Source organism: Camarhynchus parvulus, chromosome Z, assembly GCF_901933205.1.
Source record: "Camarhynchus parvulus chromosome Z, STF_HiC, whole genome shotgun sequence".
Taxonomy (NCBI): Eukaryota; Metazoa; Chordata; class Aves; order Passeriformes; family Thraupidae; genus Camarhynchus; species Camarhynchus parvulus.
In genome coordinates, this window is record NC_044601.1 from 61055614 (window position 1) to 61075000 (window position 19387).

The following is a 19387-nucleotide window of genomic DNA, read 5'->3' on the forward strand; positions in this document are numbered from 1 at the left end:
AGTCTAATTGTTGGAAGCCAATAGAATGGCACTGATTTACACTCCAAGTGACTCAAACCCTCAAAGCTTAACTGTCCTACTGCTCAGCTGACAAAGTTAGGACACAAAAGCCTACCACAAGTTTTTTGGATTCCAGTCCTTTTTTGGAAATCGTATTATATGTGATGCTTATTTTTCTGAAACAACACTGAAAGGAAGTTTTATCTCATATTGTACATTTACTTCCCATATTTTTGTAATTCCTATGTTCAATAACAATGAGATCTGATAATTTAACAGCATTTAAGTTCATTTAAAAAACTCTATTGCATCTGGCAATGTCTGTTAGCACACATTAAGATAAAACTATTTTTTAGTTGTTGTGGTGTATTAAACCACAAAAATTGACAAAATAAGCTTAAAAGTGGGGATGAAAAGAGGAAAATAATTCCCTGTCAGTACAGAGAACTAGGCACATATGCAGTTCACAGACCATAATTTTATTCAAGGCTAAGACAGCTTTTTCTCCTCACAGAGGCAGCCTTCAACTTTTCTGCTCCAAGCTAGCACAAGGGAGAGGACTCATTTAAAATAACAGAAGTTCAGAAAGGTTTCAGAAAACCTCTTAAAGTCACACTCTCCTCCACCACAGAGCTCTGGAGCAGCTCAGGCAGATGAGCCTGAAAAATAGGCAGTCTGGAAGTCAAATGCAAATTCTGTCCTCAGCTTAAAGAAAATTTAGTTCTTATCCTGGAAGATGTTCTCATTTAGTGACGAGAAGTCTGACAAGTAGAAAAAAGTACAGCAGGAGCAAGCACAAACAGAGCCTCACGTGAATGGCTGCAGGGTGCTGTGTGAAATAAATAAAGGAGAGCCTCCAGAGGAATCACCTGGGTGTAAACTAAGCACTTCTCTCACCTGACTAGTCACTGATGGCATGGTACAGTTTCATCGTAAGCAGTTGAGAAAGAAATGTATAACTATTCTGTTAATATCACTGAGCGTTGCGCACTGAACCCCAAAATACAGATTCCCAGAGTGTATATCCACTCAACCAAGACAGAAGGTGTTTAATTACATGCTGGATCTTAAAATTAGTGAGGTGTGAATTACTTGGTGAGTTACCGGGATCATATTGCTGCTAATCTCACAAGCCACAGGCAGAGAATGCTCAGAGAAGTCACCCAACTGAAAGTCATGAAGAAGCCGCAGATCAGAGCACAGTCAGAGCCGGAAGCTGTAAAACTGCCCTGTCCCCACTGGATCCCTCACAGTGCTAACACTTTCTCACCTGAGCCCCACACCAAAGAATCTTCCAGAAGCAAATTTAACTGGAATTGTTAAGTCTGGAGAGAGGTATTTAAGCACTGTGCAGTGGCAGGGTCACACAAGTGACAGGCAAGGCAAACTGCAGGGTGACGGGAACCCTTCTACCTGAGCAGAAGGTTTCCATGACCTCCATCAAAAAGACTTCTGCACCTCCAGTAGTTTTGCAGAAAGAAGATAAAATATTCCATAAAAGAGATTCTTTTCTACCATGAATATCTGCTACTTCTTAAGGGCTGCACATGAGTTTTAGGATGGAAATCCCCGTCAGTGGTCTTTCAAACACAGAGAGGCTCCACTAGGGCATTCTGTTGCTAAGGGCTGGGAGGAAAGTGTGTTACAGTGCCTGAGGCTATTTGTGTCTGATGTGCTTGCAAAAGGAAAAAATAAAAAAGGGAAAAAAAAAAGAAAAAGAAAAAAAAAAGGCAAGCCAAATTAGCTAAGAGCGGCTTGGCACAGAAGTAGAACAGCAAAAAGAAAGTACTGCTTCTGCCCATGCTGGCAGTCCCAAATTTTGCCTTGCCTTGCCCAGCTAGCCTTCACTGAATGATGAAAATCTGGTGGTGACAGAATTAATGGCTATGCCCCAGAGAACAGTGGAAGCAGCTCTTTGTCCTTGCAGCTCATCCAGCCTCATCACCAGTTCCCTGCTCAAGGACTGCAGACAAGGCCATTTTAATCGTTGCATTGTTCGTAACTGTCCTTCTGGAAGAGCAACTCATTTCCAGTTTAGACTAGTTCAGCCTCCTTGCTACCATACACCTAATTAGACACCAAGAAATCCAGCTATGAGCATTTTGTGTTATCTCAGACAAGAAAGTATATGCTTCAATTTGCTTCTCCATTTGAAACTGAAATGATGGCACCAAGAATCTATGAAAAAAACTTTAAGTGGCTTATAGCAATATCCTGCAGGTTGGAAGAATTGGCTGATCAGAGTTATTGCCTCCTTCATGATACAAGTACTGAATCACTCTCGTACTCTGCCTTTGAAATCCAAAACTAGCAAGCATAAAGCTCAAACAGCTCCTCCCTAGTTCTCTCTGAGGCCCTTGATCTCAGGGATTCCATTCCAAATGGGTCATGTTAATGCTGTTTCTACATGATGATTTTAGCACCTGCCCCCAAAGACTCCTTTTTAAAAGCAATTCAACCAAGACAAAGAAATTTCACCTTCCTAAATTTATTTTCTTTTTCTTCTTTACAAATCATAAAGGCAAGCAGAAATGATTACTCCAAATCCGAGCTCAAAGAAAGCAGTCTTTAGCAAATTACACCTCATGCTAATTTCATGGTTGTAGTGCATAACAGTGCACTTCATCCCAACAATTTTATTTAAAATCATCATCATCAAGGCCAGAGACAAGGGCTTTCCCTCTCAGAGCAAGAGACACCTATAGCAAGAGGCAGGTTTGCACTGGGCACTGCAACCCAAGAATCCCAGTGCAGATATGTGAGGGAACTGCTGAATAGTGAAAACCATTATTGTTCTACCCATCACTGGGAGAAAAGTAAGGCTGCACAACTGAACTACAGACTGCAAGTTCACTCTAACAGCCAGATGAAAAGAAGTTCTGGATCATCTGTAAATAATGAGGTTACATCCCAAACTTCACACTGCCTCCAACTGAGTGTCATCCCCCAGAGCAGCTAGGCATGCATGACTGACATTTAATCAGTTTCTCTGGTTTCTCAGAACTGGGGAAGAGTTAATCTTCCATTGTTAAAAGCATCACTACATTCACAACACACATTCATCCAGCATGTCCACACAGCTGAACAATTATACAAAAGACTGCCTTTGAAGAAAAACTATCTGGACTCACTTCCAGCTCCCCAGCATCACAGAGAAATCCTGCCAGCCAATGCTGGTGTTAAAACCTTCTGCGGGGGTAAAATGGGGTAAAAAAATCAAGCTCAAATCAACCACATCTATATAGAGAGACACTCTGGCTAATAGATGATAGGCAAAAGTGGCTGCAGGTCATGACCTAAGGCCATGAAGCCTAACTGTTCCATAATTCCCACATACAAAGACATCTCTCCTTAGAGGATTGCAAAACACTAATCAGTGCAAACTGATACACTGGACAGAAACTCCTTTTGGATCATGGATTTTGAATTGTGTTTTTTTTCTAGAGCATGCTCTGTATCTTGAAACCCTACCATAAATAGAGATGCTTCCTTTCTTTACCAACTTACAGACATGTTTTTCCATCCTCAGGCAGGCTACACGCAGACAAATTTACCTGGATGGATGACTCACCAGGTCAGGGGGATGAGTTACACAGGCAATGGCAACACTTTCTGGTATGAGTCAGGAAGGATAAAAAGCTTTACCGTATGGTCTGTAAGAGGAGGCAGCACAATCAGCTTCTCCATGGTGTTCATTACCACCCTCCAGAGCTCTTTCAGCACCCGTTTCAACACTGTCTTTTCACACACAGTTGCAAACAGTGTCAGGCTGCAGGGACAGAGCAAGAAGTGAGTAAGTTCAAAGAGCACAATACCCAATGAAAAAGGAGCTGCATATGGAAGATTCAGTGCCCTACCCAAAACAGTGTCTCGTAACAATTGCTTTAAGGGTAAAAAAATCTTCCCTTTCCTAAAGCATAGAATGTGTGCTCACTGTTGGAGCTCTAGCACTGAAAACACAAAATGGATGATTGACATTTCTGATCTCAATAATTTCTGTTTAGTGACCTGGGGATTACAGAAGGTGTCACTTGGTGATAGGTGGAATAATACATGTAATAATAATTGGAATAATACATATGATCCAAATAAGAGCAGGTATCATTGAACACGATCCCTTTAAGAAGACATATTTGGTTTATAGAGTATACAGAAAAAATTATAAATATATAATAATAGGTTTTAAGCTTCAAGGGGTTACTATAATGATTTTTGATGAATACCTAAACATTTCCCAGAATATTGTGCAGAAATTCCTGCATAGTTTCTGGAAGCTGCTGAAGTTTGCTAAATCTTTCACCTGTAAAACCACCCCAAAATATTTCTTGGACAACTCCATATTTTGTCATGACTGCATTCTACCTGCCATGTGTTTAACTGCTTTAATACAAGGAGCTTTATTTCCTTAGGTTTTCTTCCTTTATTATTGTGCAGGCTATAAAACAGGCCAAAAGTGCTAGAATCTTCTTTGAAACATTTGTTGAACTTCAGCATTAACTGATCACACTGTGAACAGGAACTCTGTGGCCAGTACCACTAAGACAGCTGACTCCTCTCCATTGTGTAATATCTTCTCCCAACTTCTCTTCTTCCCAGAGCTGGTTAGACAGTAAATGAACAAAACAAACAGGGACAGGACTGATATGGGTGGGATGCAGGAGGCACTAAAAAGATACTCTCCTTCTGTAAAGGAGGGAAGAAAATAATCCAAGCGTGGATTATCATAATCAAAGTCACTTGCTCCACAGCTGGATGGCAAGCCTGTAGCAAACCACTGTTCCCAATGGTACAAAGGAATATGGATTTTCAGGATTCATGCATGGAAAATGATCAAATGAGAAGGCTCCTAGATGTAATGACTGCTGCAGAGAGTCACTCAGAACACAGTGACCCAAAAAAAAGATGGGATAATCAACACTAAGAGCAACCAAACCCCCTATGTTTTAAACTTGTAAGGCTTCATATCTCTTGCAGCATTTATTATGAAAATTGATGGTCATTCCTTACTAAATGAAGAACTGATGTGCACCAGCATTAAGTTTAACTTGTACAAAGATTAAAAACTGTTTCCCTTTGCAGTTCAAGACTCGGCTTGAACGTTTAACTGTCCTTGTCCAGCTGAATCATGCTGCATGGTACTAATGCAACAGTTAATTAAAGCAATGGATCAACCATGTTCACGTCCCATCGTTCAGAAGCTTATTTGCTAGTCAGTACAGCAGCAGGTACGACTAGAGCACACGTCTGACAGGACTGTGATACTGAGTAGAATATGTATCAAGTACATAAGCACTGTTTGCAATATGCTTGCTAATTGGCTACAATATAATCTCTATAGGAAAAAGCCCACAGCTAGAAAATTTAGAATTTCAGTCTTTTTCACTACTTGATCAGCAGTGTGTTTTGGTGATTGCTATAATTGCCAGAGGTAGAAAGAAGAACTGGAGTGTGCTGTGGGTCATCACTGGATTGAATGAAGGCTGAAGAGCCCATCCATGGCTTGTGAGAAGCAGATATGGGAAGAAAAGCTATTGATTCTTCTTGAAAATTTGGAGACCAGTAATCTCAGGGACAATCCAAGAACATGGAGCTATTTTCCCCTCTGTCTCATTCTTGTTCCAATCCAATGAACTTTTGTGTAGCATATATTTGAACGCTCCCTTACTTTCCATCCAGGAAGTCCATCAGTGGCCTCAGGACATTATCTGCATCTTGTGCAACTGTGTTTCTGGCATTAGCCGCAGAATTTGCTGTCCCTTTCACTTGACAGAGGATATCAGACATTTGCTTGACACATTCATCAATCCGTGTCTGAAAGCTGCACAGATAGGAGAGAGGCAAAAACAATACTATTAGTAGCAGAAATACAAGGTAAAAAATTTCAAGTTCACTCAGTCTCACACTTTTCTTTCACAAGACTTGCTGCTCTTTTCCTTACTGTATTTGTTACCAAGGGGCATGCTCTCCAGTTCCTTATGCCCACCACCCACATACACGGCTGACCACCTCTAAACAGGAGACACAAGCATATTTGAGAGGAGTTCGTTCATTCATCTTGCAGCAAAAAATGATCCTTTCCTGACCTCAAGAAACACTGTTATCCCTAGTTCAAAGCACCCTGCTGTACCCTTTGCTTTCTTCACCACAGAGACTGGAATATCACATGGAGCAATGACACAATGCATGCCCCGCTCTGAGCACCCAGGAGTCCATCAGCAGAAATCCAGTTATGACCCATCATAGCTTAAGTCTTTAAAATAACAGAGAGAGCCTGAAGGCAGGCACCAGCTTAAACCAGTCCACTGCCATACAGCCCATGCCAAGTGTCAAATTGGGATGTGGGGCTCAGCTGTGCAAAGTGCAGTCTCCCTGTAACAAAGTGACACATGAGGTATTAAAGCACAATTACTTTTCCACCTCTTCCTGCTAAGAGGAGATTCAAAATTAAATAATGCAGCGATTAAAAATTATGAATAGATCAGCAGAGCTGACAACTAATCAATTCTGCAAATAAAGGAAAATGCTTTGACATTTAAAAGAACAGTTACTAACAACAGGCACTACAAGTGACATTTAACTATCCATTAATGGCACAGACGTTTGAAGCCAGGAAGAGAAGCCAGTGTTAGGAGCTAGGGTAAAGATTTAAGAGGAGGTACAGAAGTTTGGAAGCCAGCTTTACATCTGCATAAATGACCTGAACTTCTATGTGCAAGCCACCAGAACAGCTATGGGTTGGGTGTGAGTGTCCCATGGCTCTCACCTTCCTTCTCCACCTGGTCACTTTTCCTGCTCTGCCACCTCTAGCCTCGTGGTCCTTCTTGCCCAATTCTAGCTTGCCTCTCACTGGAAAAATTCCAGAGCTGTCTCCCATGTGCCCTATTTCTAGCAGAAAGAGTCCTGCAGCACTCAGTTGTGGCTGCAATGTCAGCTTAACCAGAGACAAATAAAAGAGCATAAAAAATTTCCCATGCTATTAACAGTTCCTGCTCTGTCACAGGCCAATCCCACCCCACAGTTCTCCCATTGCTTCATTAATTGCAGGACCTTGCTTCAAGATGCTTTAAACCCCCCAGGTCAAGGATGGAAAATAACAATGGCCTCATGGATAAAATGTGCTATGAGTGAAAATGGTTGCCAGTGTTATGAAAAATAACAGATCAGTTACTGCGGCAACAGGTTCACCTGAAAGTGAAACTTGTGTAAATGTACAGCTTAACAGGAGCCCTTGGCAGCAGCAGGCTAAAAAAACAACTTCACCTATACTGTCAGACGGGGCCTGCTGCTCCCTAATTCCTCCAGGAATTCCTTCCTTCACTCCTACAGCCTCCAAGAACAAACAGGAGCTAGACTTGCATGAAGGATAAACCCTTCCAAGACTTATCTCCTCTCAAAGTAGAAAACGCTTCTGTGTCCAGACGAAATCCTCACTCAGCACAAGGGTAGTGAGGCTCTCTGGACATGTGTTGCCTTCTCATCAAATACAGCTAATCTCACAGATGAAGAAGAGTTAAGATCTGCAGTGTTAGGTGTGCACAGAGGTGAAAGAGCAACTGTTTACAGACTCTGCACAAAATATTGCGGATATCTGTCTTATCTCCTAAGTTTATGTCGTTTAGGAGACCATGCTTGTATAGTGAACTGCAGCTCTACTTTTCACTCTCTAAGACTATTAAAGACTAAATTAAGCACCTGAGACATCTGACTGGCTGCATCTCTGGCTGGCTCATCTCTCTAAAACACTCCCCAATATGTACACTGATACTGGATAATCTCTTTAAATCACATTATCATATGTCAAGATTGTCCCCAGATTGTTTTGTAGCAATGGCACCATGGAGACAATATTCAGATTAAAAGAATTCACCTCCCTAATCATTATTTCTCAGTCATTCTGTGCCTAATTATGAACTTTACTGATTCCATTCAGTTACAGTTTGAGTCTTTCCATTTCTTGCTGTAGCATACATTACTGGACATGGGAACTGCTCACTTATTTCTCTGCTTAGCTTTGTGTGGTGAAATTCAAACAGTCTTTGACAAATCCCACTATGATTTTTTAGCCATAGGAATTGCAAACCTGCCGACCCCAGGAGGCCAAGTTGGTACAATTTTCTCTGCCTAGCCCATGTTCAAGCTACACTACAATTCATGCCTGCATTAATCCTGTTATGCAGTACAACCTGAAATGAATGCGGTTTGTAATGGGAAGTGGTTGTTTTCAAAGATCAGTCAGGAGTTCTGTATTTTAGATTTCACTTAACTGACATGCTCTATAGTTCACTACAGAAGTCTTATAATGTTGAGCTCATTTTATCCTCATGTAAGTGAAAACATGATTTGCAATAAAACTTATTTGCCATCAATTACTCTGGCAATACTTAAAACAGCTCCCTGAAACACGAGATAACATTTGCAGAAGCTTTAGAACAGGTCAATCTCAGATTCTAAACCTGTTTCCTTCTTATTCCAGTATTCATTTAACAATCAGAAATCAGTCAGCTGTTTCATACATTTAGAGCAGAATGTTTAAACAAGAATGCTGCTCCATAAACACTAAGCTGGAAACTGCTTTTTGAGCAGTAAAGGAGCAGGAAATTCAGTTACTGACAAGAACTACTTACTGAAAAAAAAATCACTCTGTGTAATTCAAATACATTTCACAGTTGAGAGATCTCTGTGCTACATTTCCAAGCAGAGAAATACAGGAAGAGAAAGACTTCAAAAATGTTTCTCATTTCTATAGGTAGTCTCTGTATATTAAAGGCCATAAATTTAGGACAAAAAGAAAAATACAATGCAGTTCACAGGAGTTTCTTTTCTTTCATAACCTGACTAAATGAGATTAGATAAAAGAAAGGAATGCTTCAAAGATAAGGACCTTGTAGTACTGACCTGTTACCAAACACTGCACTGAGCTCATCCAAAACATTGTTCAGCTTCACCTGGAGCTCTTTGAGATGGTCACTTGCTTCTGCATCCAACTGTGGATGAAAAAAAAAGCATTTAAGTTTGAACCCAGAGGGCAGTCTGTTGTCCTCCGCAGTGCTTCTCTTCACTGTTGAGACTACACTTAATAAGCAGGTGAACTATCCCCACTGGACTCTGCCAGGTAGGATGCTCTCCTCCACTGCCTGCTGCTGCTGCTACAGAAGCTGTGAAACAGTCAGCAGATATTTGCCTAAAAAGCAGCAAGTAATTTCCCCAGGCTCCTATAACCCTTCAATATCCTTCCTGATGTTTGTGAAGTTCAGGAAGAAAGGGAATGTGAACTCCCTGTGGCCAAGAATGTATCTAGGGCTGAGAATCCATCAAGTACTGTGCTTTGCCCTGGGCTCACAGGTCATGTCACCCCTCTGAGTCTAGAAGGACACAGGGCTTTGCAGACTGGTTGTTACTACTTGTGCATTTCTCTATGTATGATCTTGAAAGAAGCTATTTCACCTTCCTTCCTGCTGTCACATATTTTAACTGAATATTGACTCAGTCACTGCTTTCAGAAGGTTGTACCCCAGATGTTTTGAAAATCTGGCCACAGTATCATGGCAGGAGCTGTTGTGTACTTTTGTTGATCAGTTTTGGAAAGTAAAATCTCAGCTAGTGGTATTGAGCAAACACAGCTCTACCCTCACATGGAACCAGACAGCTTTTTGTACACAAGTGTTCAGAGGAAAACAAAAAACATGTTCCCCAAGCACTACATGAATGCTGTTGACACCTTGGCAAGTTCTGTAAGGAAGTGCTTCCTCCATTCTTATCACTGCAAAGCCACCTGTTTTTAAATTGAACATGATTTGCAGAGTCTTGTATTTCAGCTACCATCACCCCTCCAGCCTCAAACGAGCCACTTCCGAGCAACACACCTGTGTGTACACTTAGCAACACAGGATGAATGCTATGGCATCATTTGCTCATAAAAAGTAACTTGTAAAACAGATTTGCCTGTGTATGCAGGCAAGACGTTTGTAAAACAAAAAGCTTCCTCCTAGGCAGAGCATCTCTTTAGGAATGTAATGAGCCAGGTACCAGTACTGTGGTTAAAAATCAGTTTAGACTTTTATGATATATCCATCTATAAAGGATTCGAACACGACAGGAGTTCCCACCTCTAAAATCAGTGCTGAAGCCCTCTTCATATTGCTTCAGCATCTGTCAGAGAAAGCCGAGCCTTAGGGGATTTGGAATCTGATCTGCTCATTTTCCTGTTGTAAGCTGGCATGGAAAATTGACTCTATTATGCATTTGAACCTGTGCTAATGAAACTTCTGGATCAGAATTTTAAAAGTAATTAAAGTAAGAACCAACAATCAAGCAAATGATGATTACTTAGGCGTTGTAACTTTAGGCATTGCTGCCTCTGATTATTTTTCCTTTATTAAAGTAAATTTCTCTTCCTATCATCCTTGTAACACTCTTGCTCTGTGACGGCAGAAGGAAGCTAATGTCATGACAATCAGCATTCATTCTAGCCAAGCTTGTAGGTAACAAAATAAAAACAGCATTTGGTGGTGGTGGTTTCTCTTGCCCTTACATTAATCCTTCCCTCCTACTGCGTGAAGGCACAATGAGTCACAAGCTGCCTGATTTGCTCTACTATTAATGGCACTGAACTGCCCTCTGATTTCAGCCATTTCTGACAGATTTGAGGCAGGACCAGTTCATGATTCATCAAAACATTTCAATTAACTGCTTTTCCAGTCAGGGAAAAAAAAAAGCCAGAAGAATTTGGCACAAGACAAGAAAATTATTCTTCACTATTCACTTCTACTTCTTTATAAGCTATCAGATGCAGAGCCTAGATGATGTTTGAGATCAGGATCAACAACTTGTTGCCCTGGTTCATGAACTGCACAATCAATGATTTATTTTACTGTGAGGTGGCCTGGAGAGCTCCCTGGCTATGTCTAAGCTTTCCCCTCACTGTTGTATTTCACTGCAAACTGATCTTCCTCATAGCAAATGCATTGTTGTCCCAGTACTGCAAGAAGAGACAGCTGACACAATGCTTTGCCAAGGGGACGAGCTCCATTATCTGTGGTAAAGAACTCTCAGTCCTCCAGAACATGAGCTCACATACAGCTCTCTGGGTACAACTGGCAAGACAGCTGCCCACATCTAACTTTGAGGTGCCCAGCCTCATCCTCAGGAAGCCAAACCCTGGTAGTAAGCATTCTGGTTCAGCATCCACAAAGTCCCCTGTCATGCTAGAAAAGCTGTTGTTTTCTCAGCAACTGCTACTGGGGAACAAGGACTGCACATAACACATTACTGATGGTTATTGCTTAGGCACTGGCCTGCTTTGGCTCAAAAGCAAAGTCTGGGGAATTATCCGAGTATGATATCAGTTCATTAGGAAGGTGCTGGTAGGTGTGTACTGCTGTTTCCCACACATAAATCACATGTCAGTTACTGAGTACTGTAGCATGTGGTATTAACTGCAAACTTGGCCAATGTGGTGAAGCATTGATAAGAGTGCTTAAATGAATCCACAACGGTGTTGCTGTTGCTGCTCAGTCAATGAATTTTAAGCATATCAGCTATCACTGATAGCAGGAAATGTACTTGGACTGCATGATAAATCTGGCTGGTACAGCAGAAAACAGGATTAGGCAGCTGGGTCACTGCCACATGTCACATCCACACCACTTCTCTCAGAAGGCTTATGATCTCCATTCTGTGGGTATATTAGAGATAATTCAGAGGAAGAATGAAAAGTTCTCTGTGCAAAACATGGGCCAGTAGCCACACTGAGGTAGCTTCTGATCTCTGAGCAAATGTTTCAATTCCAGTAGAAGTAATGGCTGGCATAGCTACAGTTCTGTGTCTGAGGCTAAATGGGTGATGCTGAAAACTGAGGTGCAAAGAGGAAAAAGCTAATTCCACATTAAACTTCAGGGAAGAAATCAAGTCTCCATTAATTTTCTGAAAATATTTGGGACTTGGCTTTTGAGAGAATCTGGGCCTCAAAGTCTCATCTGAACCCATTTAGAGCTGGAACCTCAAGTCCTCTGCTCATGTGAATGGCGGCATTTATACCGAAGTGCTATCAACTGGAATTTAGGATGATCTTCTCATCCTTTCCTCATGCACGAAAAAGAACCCCTGAGCCTAAGAATTTGCAGTGATGGGCTTCCAAATTTTCCAGGAGATGGAATTAGTTCTTCTTTGGTTTCCACACACACTGGTGAAGCACAAGTGGCCAGATCTGGAAGGCTTCTCTATAAGTGGTGTAAGTGGAGAGACATGACTCTGACCTCCTAGAAAGCTAAAGATGTTAATCAATTCCCATCTATAAAAGGCAGAGACTTTATGAAAACATCAGGTCTGATCTGGCATAGCAGCAGCTGAAGAATTATGCCCTGCTAACATATTTTAGCTTTAGCAAGTTATGGAGTTCATCTGCCTCCAATTTGAAGCTGCTGATTTTTGGTCTGCCTCCCTCCACCAGCCCCTGGGAACTCAGCAGATTCAACCCCCCTTTAAGGACATGCACTGAATTTTCAGGCACCTTCCCACTTTCCTACAGGATTCAAGAGTAAGAAACATGGAGTACTGAATCCAAACAATAGCTGCCAACTTCTCAAACACTAGGGCAGCCTTAGCTATGGCATGTGGGATGCTAAAGAGGAGCAAACACTAGATATCACAAATCCTTTAAGCATATTTCTATATAAGTCTTGGCTGTTTCTAAGCTGTCCTGCAATTTGTTATTCAGGTGGTGAACTTAGGATTTAAAATGTGGGCTCACCCCGGCAAAGCATTAAGAGGAGAGTTTCCTGAAGCTTTAATTGTGAAGATTAGTTTGAAACCAAAGGCATGAAAATTGTATGATGACAATATGCTGCTGCTCAGCAGCTAATTCCTTGGGTTCCTTAGGCAGTGCTTGTCTCTTATACTCACCTCACATGCTTCTCTTGGGGAAAAAAGGTGTAGAAATGTTTTAAACTAGTCTTTCACACTACATCTAGACTCCAGCAGTGTGCAATGCAGTACAGCACCTTTTCATTTCACTGTCATGAGTTCATTACTCATGAAAAGCTAAGCAAAATTATGGACTGTAGGCTGAAGTCTGATGGAAAACCACAGAGGTGGGTAGAAAATGCAAGTCACATTAGGTTTTATTAGGTAAAGTATGAATAGTTAAATAAATGGGGCCAAGTTCAGGCAAACATTACCACTGAATGTGTGTAGCCCATCCCAGCAGAGACCTAAATTATAATCTCGGCTCTGCTGCTGTATTGGAGATGGTTCAGAGAAATAAAAGGTTTCAGAAGATATCCAGGACACACCCCCTAGTTTCACACTATTCATTACGCTTTTAATGCTATCTGCCACTTCATAAACACTGAGTTTCCAACACATGCCTTTGGGATGTCTGAGAATGCTCCTGAGTCATGATGAAACTGTTTTGATCCCATGAGATCAATATAGCTCAGAAGGGAAAGAAAAGCATTAATCCTAATTCCTAAAATTTATTTAAGGTACTCTTCTCTGTGTATGCATGTGTGTTTACGTCTATATATATTTGCCTTGACCCAAGGGAATCCCTCCAAAGATAGTTATCTAAAGCTCTGCTGCTGTCCTTACTGTTTCTGAGTAGTAATGTTCACAGATCATAAGATGTTGACATTAAACTCAGAGATGCTGGGCAATTTTTGCCCTGTTTTGAGTACTACAGTTTAGAAAAGTGTAAGAAAAATGAGGGAAAAGGCACCATAACTCAATGGGGGCAGTGGGTGGAGGAGAGAGTAAAGAAAGCCACTATATCCAGGGCCCAATCTCAATAAATAGGATTGAGCAAGCACTTCTGTTCCATGTTATGCCACTACACTGCAGGGTGACCACAGGTGAGCCCTGTCCCTTCATTTCCCTCACTGCAAAATGGAGTAAGTGACCTGAATTTCCCTAGGTGTGTGTTCTGGACCCACTGGCAAAGACCACCACATAGCAGCAGCATTTCAGAGCTTTCCAGAACTGTGCAGTGCTACAGCTACAGCTGCAGATCGAGATGGATCTGGGAACCAGAAGCAGATGAAGCCACAAGCACACAGTAACTGAAACCAGTCCGAAGATCTGGCTGCACACATGGCACAAGTAACATACCTGCCACAGGAACAATGGAATATTTGGTACCTGGCTGTCAAGAACACCTTTGAGAACACAAGAAGTTGAACAGCTGAACACCAGGGCATGCCACTATGGTAGTTTCTTACTCTCCCAAGGAAGTCTTTTTGGATAGAGCAGTCAGGATAATGCTTACTTTTGTGCAAGCTACTGTGTCATGGACAAATGATCATAGAACAAATCTGCCACAGAAATTAAAAACTGTCCTTCCTGAAGGAGGATAGAACCCACAGATGCATTTCCAGTCAGTTCTACTGTCAAAACTGTTGTCTCACCTATTGTTACCCAATTGTCAGGTTCAATCTGCAGCCAACAGACTATGCAAACTAGGACAAGACCTTGTTCACTTTAGAAAAACAGAGAACCTGGCAGTTTTTGAGTCAAGAAGCAATGTACTACACAGTCACCAAGCAGGAAACCTCCGGGGACAGCAGATAGTGCAGGCACCTAACACAACACAATTTATTTCTGGTGATCAGTGGCAGCCCTATGAAGTGCAATAAGCACCATTTGAAAAGAAAATGAAAAAAAAAAACAAACCAAAATACCCCACAGCTTCTTATTGTGTTTGCCAGATTTCTTCCTGTTTTACTCTTCACTTGTCTGGGTTTCTCTCCCCTTCCAGTGTTTTGATTCCACAGTACAGGGGAAACAGTGGGTTCATCACCCCTTTTTTACCTGACTTACACCTCCTGTGAAGGTTTTAAAGGGTAGAATGCAGAGAAGAGATTTAGTTTAGAGACAGTAGCCAATAACCTCAAGAAAGACCTTTTTACTCTCTTTATTTAATACAGTATCAAGGGATATTTTCAATTTTAAATATAGGAAACCCTACTTAATGGCTACCACTACGGAAAATAGTAGCAAACTGATTCCATAAGGGAAATTATATGCACAGGCATTAAACTTTTATAGGTCACTTCGCAAACATTTCATCACAAGTTTATTCTTTCCCAAAAATGAGTATTTAGCTACTGCTGCTATTACAGCAGGAAGCATATAATGCTAGTTCTTGATGCAGGATTATTGAGGTGACATGTGAAAGAATGACAGCAGTTTTCCTTGCCTCATGGGGTAAATCTATTTGTTGAGATTTTTGCCACTTCACAGAATTCTGCCACTGAGCATAAGCAAGATTTAGAAAAGCAATACAGGCAAAAACTGAGCTGTCCATCAGCAAAGCTGACTTTTCTCTTGGCGTACAGGTCATAGCACAGATTCTATCACAACACAACCAAAGAAAATGCACTAGAAAATAATTTTTCCTAACATCAGCATCAGCAGGCTTTTCTTCATCTTCCTGAATCTTGAAAAGCAATGAAAAAAGAAGAGAAAAAAAATATACATATATTACAGCAGAACAAAAACAGCGACCTGGAGGAGTAAAATATTATTTCTGTCAAAATTACCATCTCATAACAAATGGACACATCTGAATATCCCTCAAAACACGAGCAGAGAACTCATTTGCATGCCTGTAATGTATTACATACTGGACATTTCATGCTAAAGGCACTGTCCCACATTTATATGACATCTAAAATGATTCAACGCCCACAGTACCGAGACCTCCACCAGCCACGCCCATGTGAACACAATAGCCAATCTTTTCTTTCCTTTTCTATGCTATTCTGTGCTCCAAAAAGTTTTCTTCACGATTTTATTACAGATTTCATTGGGAAGCCTTCAGTCATGGCTGTCCCCTCACACTTACAGTGCCAGGTGTCCCAAGGCTCTCCTCATGACTGCAGTCTTCAAGAACCAATATGATGCAAACAACCCAGCAAAAACAGTGCAGGAGGAATGAGGATAACAGTCAGATTCTGAGCTCTCTTACCTCTTTACCACCCATGGCTTCAAACATCTTCTCCAGCTGCACCCGCAGTTGTTGGATGTTGTTCATCAGGATGCAGGGCTGAAGGGACAAAAGCAAATGACTGCTCAGGATGCCAATACACTGTCACCAGTGGGAGATTTTGTGCCTCAACACCCTTTCCCAAGTACCACCAGATCTGAGAGTTACATAGGAGGCATGGCATGCAGAGATTTCAGCACTCACATGTATTTTAAAAAATAATTTTTAAAAAAATCATTTTTTTTCCAGTTTGAAATGGTATGGTCAGTTCCCATTTGCAGAATACCTAGATGAACAGACCCCTCTCAGTATCAGACCTACAGAGCAATCGTGCCCACTTTTGTTTTTTTTAATCACATAATACAGGCAGTGTGGAAGTTGATTTCAAGGGGACCCAACAGCCTCCAAACCCTGCATATTATCTTCAGGACCTGTTTTTATTTTAGGTCCAAGCCAGAATTCAAACTTCAAATGCATCCAAATGATGATAAAAAACAACACTGAAAATATTTACACCATCACCACAGTCAGGTGCAATGTGAGTCTGGTTTCATCAGGACAATTACATGATTCTTTGGGGGAAAAGGGAAGCTCAGCATAACTCACCAGTTTCTCCTTAGAACAGTAGGACTCAAAGCTCTTGGAGAGTATGTCAGCATACTGCATCAGCACTTTCCCAATAGTCTGTGAAGAAAAGACATGAACAGTGTTACTTGTCCTCTACCACTACAGAAGAACTCCAGGAAGCAGGAAAAAAAAAATCATACTGTCTTACACCCCATTAAGAAAAGATAAACATCTGGATGCTGAGGGTATTACCTTTGCAAACCTCCTGTTGTAGTGGGCAACAATGACAGGGTCTGGGCACTCCAGCTTCTTAATGATCTCAAAGCTCTGGTTGAGCTGGGTGAACACATCCACCACTGAGCAAGAGAACAGAGCGTGCTCGGATGTTTGCTGGAACTAAAACAGAAGTACAGAGAGCCACTGTTGAATGGAAAGATCTGAAATAAACCCACCCATGGGTGTTTTCATCATCTGCCATACTGAAGGCAGAGTAACTTTACCAAAACCTACATCTTCCTCAGAATTAGTCAAAAACTCTCAAGAAGATCTAGAGGAGATAAATAGCCTTTTTTGGTTGGATTATAAATTTACTGTCCTTCACTAACTATGATCGTGACAAGCACCAGGGAAATGTATGATGAGGTTGAGATCCTTAATGGTTTGCCTGAAATCCATGGTTTGCCTGCCAGCTAATGAGGAAGGAAGGAGAGAGTAAAGAGCTATTTTAATTTTCTTTTAGATTTAGCTATTAAACAGAATGTTGCATGAGTATCACAGACTACAGTGCCAACAGTCACTGAATAACAGGAAAGCTCTTCTCTGCATTGGCAATACTCAGCAAATTAAGAGTAAGATTAGTCTGTCAGTGGATTAAGGTCACATTCTCACTGCATGACTAAGTACATGCTAAGTGCCTCAATTTTCAATTTCAATTACTTCTCCCTAACAGAGAGAGCTGAGAGAGCACCAAACCACTGGCTGACAGATTAACAGCAGCAGAACAGACAAAAATGAATGATATGCACCTTGCTATTAAAAAGTTCTCTGTGACCTGTAAAGTACTAAAATAAATGAGTTTCCCAGTTGTTTAGGTAGCAAAAAGGACCACATCCTCCATTTATAAGACAGCTGAATTTATAGTGTTTTATTTGGTTCTGTGTACTGTATGATGCAGCACCAAGTAGTGACCTACATACCCCATCTTTTTTATCTCTCTCCAGAGCACCGTGCAGGAAATCTAAGGAAACATCTTCATTTTCATCCAGCCACTGCATCACAAACTGCTCAAACCACCTGCAGGGGAGCAAAGACAGCAAGTTACAGCAGGAGGAACAGCACCCAACCCCAGCAGGCCTTGTGGAAGCTGTGAGATGTCTGAATGCTGCTGCACATGTGTGCAGTCCAAGTTCTCAAATATACTTGCACCTCTACACAAGCTAACAGGGCCTCTTACCATCACTTGGGCTGGTTCGGAGCTGTTTTTGTCCTTCTTCCTGTTGTTTCTCTTCTTGGTACCATCCCCTTCACCCCCCCGTCCCAAGAGCCACCTTTAACTTTGCTTCACCTCAAAGCACTTTGTCATGTTTTTCCCTTCCATTAACATGCCAGAGAGCACAAGAAGACCTCCAGACCCACAGGCATGTGTTCTGCTGCTCATTTGGGTGTACCAAACAGGTAGTGTGAAAATAGGCAAGCTGAGAAGCAGCTTCAGTGATGGGATCTGACAGCTGGTCCCTCTGTCCTTGGCTCCAAGGGACACACACAGTACAAAAGGGTGTGTGTGTGTGTTTTTGTTGCCTGTGTTTAAGCAGTAACACAGCACTTACAGGCTCATTTAAATGTCTGTCTAGAGGTTGTTGCATGCAAGTGCCAACACAGCACAGCTGAAGCAAATCTTCATTTCAAATATTATTAAACGGCATTCACAAACAAGAGAAAGATGTGTCCACGTGTAATTCAGTCCAAACAAAAGATTATTATATGAGCTTTACAGAGTACAGCCTTCTCTACACAGGCAGCTGTGTTCATAGAGATTGTGCTAATTGTGGGCTGAGTTTGCAAAGAATGTGAAAGCATGTGCCAGACATGAGAGGGAGATCAAGAGCAAATTCACAGGCAGAGCATACTAGATAGCCTTAAATAATCTCTACACTTTGAAATATAAAGCACATCAATGCTAATATTGGAAATTGTAACTGACACAGTGTTAAAATGCCAACAGCAACCTGTCTATGTAGCCCTATTTATTATAGACAGCAACAGTGGAACACTGTCACAGACATATGGACTTCCTGTATTCTGGAAGAATTCCTTTTGAATGGCACTTCAGGCTCCTGAAAGTCAGCATATGTTGAAGTCTGCTGCAAGTTTCTCAAGTTTTCAACGTTTTCTTTTAAACTGCAATTGTGTATTTTAAACAGCTTAAGCCTTAGAAAGGAACTCAGGCACTTCACAAGGAAACAACTATACATCTTCCACCTGTTTCACAGTTCCCAGGCTGTGAGCTGCTGGTTGCTTCACATCTCGCAGGTCAACTTGCTCATGCCATAAGCCACAGTTTTCACTCTGAGAAGGAGAGCAACTTCCTGATTGTCATTCAGCCTTAGTTATTGCACCACATTCACAAGAAAGAGCCATTTGCTGTTGAGAACACTGCCCATTTTTATGGATATGATATGTTGCTACACGAAATCAAGTGCCTAGGTATACCTGTCTTGCCAAATTGTCTAAGCAAAGGTGGCAGAGAAAACAGTACTGTTGGGTGGGTAGGAGTGGTGTATTTGCTCCCCCTCTAATAAAAGAAATCATTACCTTCAGGAAGAGGTTAATTATGAATGCTGA

General features: G+C 41.4%; 1 protein-coding gene across 10 annotated transcripts in view; it reads right to left on the bottom strand.

Moving 5' to 3' along the window:
* UNC13B (unc-13 homolog B) overlaps positions 1 to 19387 on the bottom strand; it is a 207969-nt gene that overhangs the window by 18548 nt on the left and 170034 nt on the right. For all 10 annotated transcript variants that reach the window (XM_030969552.1, XM_030969548.1, XM_030969542.1 and 7 more), the window contains 7 exons: positions 17743 to 17839; positions 16799 to 16942; positions 16586 to 16663; positions 15962 to 16039; positions 8896 to 8984; positions 5666 to 5818; positions 3646 to 3769 (listed from right to left, as the gene is read on the bottom strand). In XM_030969552.1, the coding sequence (XP_030825412.1) occupies positions 3646 to 3769; positions 5666 to 5818; positions 8896 to 8984; positions 15962 to 16039; positions 16586 to 16663; positions 16799 to 16942; positions 17743 to 17839 (763 nt within the window). The remainder of the gene's footprint in view (positions 1 to 3645; positions 3770 to 5665; positions 5819 to 8895; positions 8985 to 15961; positions 16040 to 16585; positions 16664 to 16798; positions 16943 to 17742; positions 17840 to 19387) is intronic.